Source organism: Merops nubicus, unplaced genomic scaffold (assembly GCF_000691845.1).
Source record: "Merops nubicus isolate BGI_N331 unplaced genomic scaffold, ASM69184v1 scaffold26636, whole genome shotgun sequence".
NCBI classification, from domain to species: Eukaryota; Metazoa; Chordata; class Aves; order Coraciiformes; family Meropidae; genus Merops; species Merops nubicus.
This window is the reverse complement of record NW_008613330.1, coordinates 2,615-7,161: the sequence shown is the minus strand read 5'-3', so window position 1 is coordinate 7,161 and position 4,547 is coordinate 2,615. Positions and strand designations below refer to the sequence as shown.

General features: G+C 45.5%; 1 protein-coding gene across 1 annotated transcript; it reads left to right on the top strand.

Moving 5' to 3' along the window:
• The first annotated feature begins 178 nt into the window (after positions 1-178).
• TRNT1 (tRNA nucleotidyl transferase, CCA-adding, 1) lies at positions 179-4,316 on the top strand. Its single transcript, XM_008941884.1, has 7 exons — positions 179-230; positions 805-998; positions 1,573-1,711; positions 1,940-2,066; positions 2,294-2,487; positions 2,636-2,886; positions 4,068-4,316. Exons 1-7 carry the CDS (start codon positions 179-181, stop codon positions 4,314-4,316), a joined length of 1,206 nt encoding a protein of 401 aa, XP_008940132.1.
• The last annotated feature ends 231 nt before the right edge of the window (positions 4,317-4,547 follow it).

The following is a 4,547-nucleotide window of genomic DNA, read 5'->3' as shown; positions in this document are numbered from 1 at the left end:
ACGGGGCGGGCGAGTGAGTGAGGGGCAAGAGGGAGGAACCCGGGGATCCATGAGGGGTTGAGGCGTCTTGGCGGTCGCTGGTTCCCCTCAGATGTGGGCTGAGCTGTCGCTTCTGCCCTGCAGGGCCGGGCTGCGGCTGTTCCCGCCGCTCCGGCTGCGGCCTCGAGGGCCGGGCGCCATGAAGCTCCAAACCCCTCAGTTCCAGGCGCTTTTCACCCCGGGGCTTCGCAGCGTGGCGGGGGAGTAGGGGATGGGGAGCCGTGGAGAACCCCCAAAAAACCCCGTCCTGGGGAGCTATGATGGTCTGGGAGGTGTGCGCTGCTCTTCCCTGCCATCCGCTGTGGTTTTGAAGCGACCCGGAGTGGGGTGTTGCTCAGCTGGCGTGGAGGATTGATCCTGAAAAAAAAGCAGGAAAAAAGAATTGGGATAAATTCCGAATGGGTAAACTCAGTTCTGCTCGGCTGCTGACTGCTAGAAATGTTCCACAGCCCAGAGCCCCTCGGTTTCAACCTAAATATTAACAGGTTGCTGCCAGAAAGGCCCTAGAAAAATACATTGGAACAACAGATTGCTGTCAGAAATATCCTCGAAAAATAGATCAGAAACAACAGAAAACACATATAAGTGCTCAGCCGTGTATTTGTGGATTTTGCATGAAGCTGTAAGGTACATAAATACTTGCTGCTTACTATATATTTGAGTGTATATTCCCACGTCTGTCATCATCATTTATGAAGAGAGAAGTGGTGGCTGACAGAGGTTTTTATTTCAGAGAGTGTTTTATGGTTTTCCTTCCCTCCCCAGAATTGTTCGAGAAGAAGAACTACGAGCTGAGAATAGCAGGAGGTGCTGTGAGGGATTTGCTCAGTGGAATGACACCACAAGATATAGACTTTGCCACCACAGCTACACCCACAGAGATGAAGGAAATGTTCACGTCTGCTGGGGTTCGTCTGATCAATAACAAAGGAGAAAAGCATGGCACCATCACTGCCAGGGTTGGTTTCTGCTTTGACTTGGATCTTGTTTAACTCTCTGAATGTGCAGTGTAACCAATGGAAAACTGGTAGCATGCTCCTTTTTTAAGGTATCACAGTTCAAGTTTAAATGAGACCTTAGTTTGAAGTATGGGGTGATTACTTTTTGTTTGTAGAGTTCAGTGAATTGCCATGTTTAATGCATGTTACTTCTGCAGAAACCATTCGTGCTGCTGTGCCATCACTAGAGAAGATAGTATAGGCTACAAATCTACCCTAAATCTTCAGATAATTTGGGGAAGTTGATCCCAGTGTTCCCTCCTGCTTTCCCAAATCTTGCTTCCTCTAACTGACTCATTCCTCTGCCTCTCATTCCATCTTCTGCAGGAAGATTTCTGCAGGCCCTCTAGAAAATGCAGGGGTTATTTTAGGGTTGTTCATCTGCCTTGTTTGTCTGCTCTGGATGAAAACATGGTTGGTTTGCATGTATCCAGCTTGAGCCCTAACTGCATATAAATGTGAGGCTGAAAAAATATACAGCTTTTAGATTTCTGTTCATGACTTTTTGCTGACTTAATATCTGTGGAATTTTCAGCTCCATGAACAGAATTTTGAGATCACTACTCTCAGAATAGATGTTGTCACCGACGGACGACACGCAGAGGTGGAGTTCACCACGGACTGGGAGAAGGATGCTGAAAGGAGGGATCTGACTGTCAACTCCATGTTTTTAGGTAAATCCTTTCCCAAGCAAATATTTAGGGGAGATGCTGCTTTTCAGGTGAAGTCTCTGAGTCTGTTTCAATTTTGGTTTTGCACTGAAAGGTCTGTACAAATATCTGTGGTGATCTGACAGAGCAGGTCAAATCACACGACTTATCTTCTATATTTTCAAGTGAGAGTGTTTAACTGTGCCAACCACATTTGTAAACTCATATTCTGTTTTTTTCCCTTTTTTCTAGGTTTGGATGGGATGCTGTATGATTTTTTTAATGGATATGAAGACTTGAAAAACAAGAAAATTAGATTTGTAGGAAAGGCAAGTGAGAGAATCCAAGAGGATTATTTACGAATCCTAAGATATTTCAGGTACTAGGTTTGGCCTTTATTAGATAAATGAAATAAGCATTGTAGGAGGTTTCAGAAACATGCAAAAAGAGATCAGTGATGTAAAAAGAGTTGGAACTGGCATATTGTTAAGTTTCCTCTAGTAGTGTTAATTAAATATTTACCACTGTCATGACACTGATTGTGAGTAGCAGTTACAAATGGAGTCGTCGTTCTCAGCCTAACGTCCAGGGGTTTTATTTGGGCAGGTTTTATGGAAGAATTGCAGAAAATCCTGGAGATCATGAACCTAGCACCCTGCAGGCAATTAGAGAAAATGCCAAAGGTTTGGCTGGAATATCAGGAGAAAGGATTTGGGTGGAACTGAAAAAAATTCTTCAAGGAAACCACGTGAATCACTTGGTTCGACTAATGTATGAGCTGGATATTGCCCAATACATAGGTAAGGTGAAATGAGGATTGATTTCCTAGGGCATACACAAATAACTGCAGCATGGCAAAGGCAGATTAAAAACTGGGTTTACCCAGAAACATCCACATTTCTTATTAACACTTTCTTGCACTTTTTTGTGTGTGTGTATCCCCTTCAGGACTCCCGCTTGATGGAAATTTAGAGGAGTTTGACAGAGTCACTAAAAACATTCACAATCTGTCTCCAAAACCAATGACTGTTCTGACATCATTGTTCAGGGTGAAGGATGATGTCACAAACCTCGATCTGAGGCTGAAAATCTCAAAAGAAGAAAAAAACCTTGGCCTTTTTTTAGTGAAGCACCGGCAAGAGCTCACCAAAGCTGTGGGTCCAGAGCCACTTAGGCCCTACCAGGACTTCATAATGGATGTGAGTGGATTTCATACTGCTTCAGTTTGTTCTTCACAGGACACGTTGGATTTCCAGTTTTACAAACTAGCAGAGGTGGCAGATGGGAAGAAAGGGCCTTGAGTTAAGGAAGAGCCATTACATTGGCTGGTTTATTCATCTCAGGCAAATTTTTGGCAGGGTTTTAAAGTCTGTGATATCTTTCAGCAGAAAGATGGGATGTACTGACAAAAACTCTTGGCCAGCTTTGGATGGTTCCCAGTGTAATGTTATCACAGCAGCTGGAGGAATGTCATTCTGATTCCACTTCCAGTTGACTGTGGTGGGCTTGGTTGGATTGGTTTTCTCCTTGGTTTTTTTATTTTTCACTCTGGATGGGGGACCAGAAATCACCCAGAGCTATTGCAAAAGCCCTGAGAAGTCTGTGCCATCAAGCAGAAACTGCCACAAAAAGATTTTTCTCCATGAGTAGAGTTTAGTTGTGCAGGATGATAAATGGCAGATGTTTCCCCATGGCTTCAAAAGCTTTTTTGCTTTCCCATCCAAACTACTGAGGCTTTAAATGAATTTTGTAGAAATCACTTCAAACAACCAACCCCTCTGTATCTGAGCAGTTGTGAGCACCTTGTGCAGGTTTTGGGCTGGATTTAAAAGCCTCCCTTTCAGTCAGGCTGACAAATGTCCTGTTCAGGCATCTGAAACCTTGTGGACATACCTGATGGGTGGTGGTCCCAGCTGATCTCTCTTTAAAGCATGACATGGGACCTGGACCCCAGGAGACTGGAGCTTGTGTCTGAACCTGAGCTCCTCTGGAATTCAGGAAGGCTCCAAGGATCTCCCACAGCCTCCAAGTTAAGACTTGAGGCAGGAGTGATCCTCACTTTTGTAGAGACAACTTGTCCAGAAGCTCTTCACAGTGAGGGTGGGGAGACCCTGGCCCAGGTTGCCCAGGGAAGCTGTGGATGCTCCATCCCTGGAGGTGCTCAAGGCCAGGTTGGATGGGGCTTGGAGCCATGTGGTCTCTTAGGAGGTGTCCCTGCCCGTGGCAGGAGGTTGGAACTGGGTGATCTTTAAGGTCCCTCCCAACCCAAACCCCTCTGTGGTTCTTTGTTGTCTAGTGGGAATGAGACAATGTCAGGCACAGCTTGAGCTGCTGCCTGAGGGTTTGTGGTAAATCTTCTGCCTTTTCTTCTTCCTTCTAGTCAAGGGAAGCCAATACAAACTCCAAGATCTGTGAGCTCCTGAAGTACCAAGGAGAAGAACACCTTTTACAGGCAATGCAGCAGTGGACTGTTCCTTCCTTCCCTGTTAGTGGCCATGATTTAAGGAAAATGGGCATGTCCTCTGGCAAAGACATTGGAGCAGCTCTACAGCAGCTGAGGGAAGAGTGGAAGAAGAGCAGATACCACATGGACAAAGAGGAACTGTTGAGTTGCCTGAAGAAGTTGTGAGGTGGAGCAGCAGCAGAGAGCTGCTCGTGTCCTGCTCTGAGTGTCCCTGAGCCCCCAGTGGTGTTTGCCACGTGTCAGGCCCTCAGCCAGCACCCTTCTCTGGTCACTCATTGGGAATTTCTGCAAGGAGAGGATCAACTCTGTACTGATGTAAAATGTTCTTTGCCAATTCCACCTCCTCTACCTCTTTCTGTTGTATTTTGGTGATAAATATTTAACTCCTTTCTCTTG

What these genes read in the sequence shown, in the direction of transcription:
- TRNT1 (XM_008941884.1), top strand. Translation starts at nt 179, where the DNA reads ATGAAGCTCCAAACCCCTCAGTTCCAGGCGCTTTTCACCCCGGGGCTT. An exon ending in CGAATCCTAAGATATTTCAG is followed by an intron (nt 2,067 to 2,293) that starts GTACTAGGTTTG and finishes TTATTTGGGCAG; the next exon opens with GTTTTATGGAAGAATTGCAG. An exon ending in ACCAGGACTTCATAATGGAT is followed by an intron (nt 2,887 to 4,067) that starts GTGAGTGGATTT and finishes TCTTCCTTCTAG; the next exon opens with TCAAGGGAAGCCAATACAAA.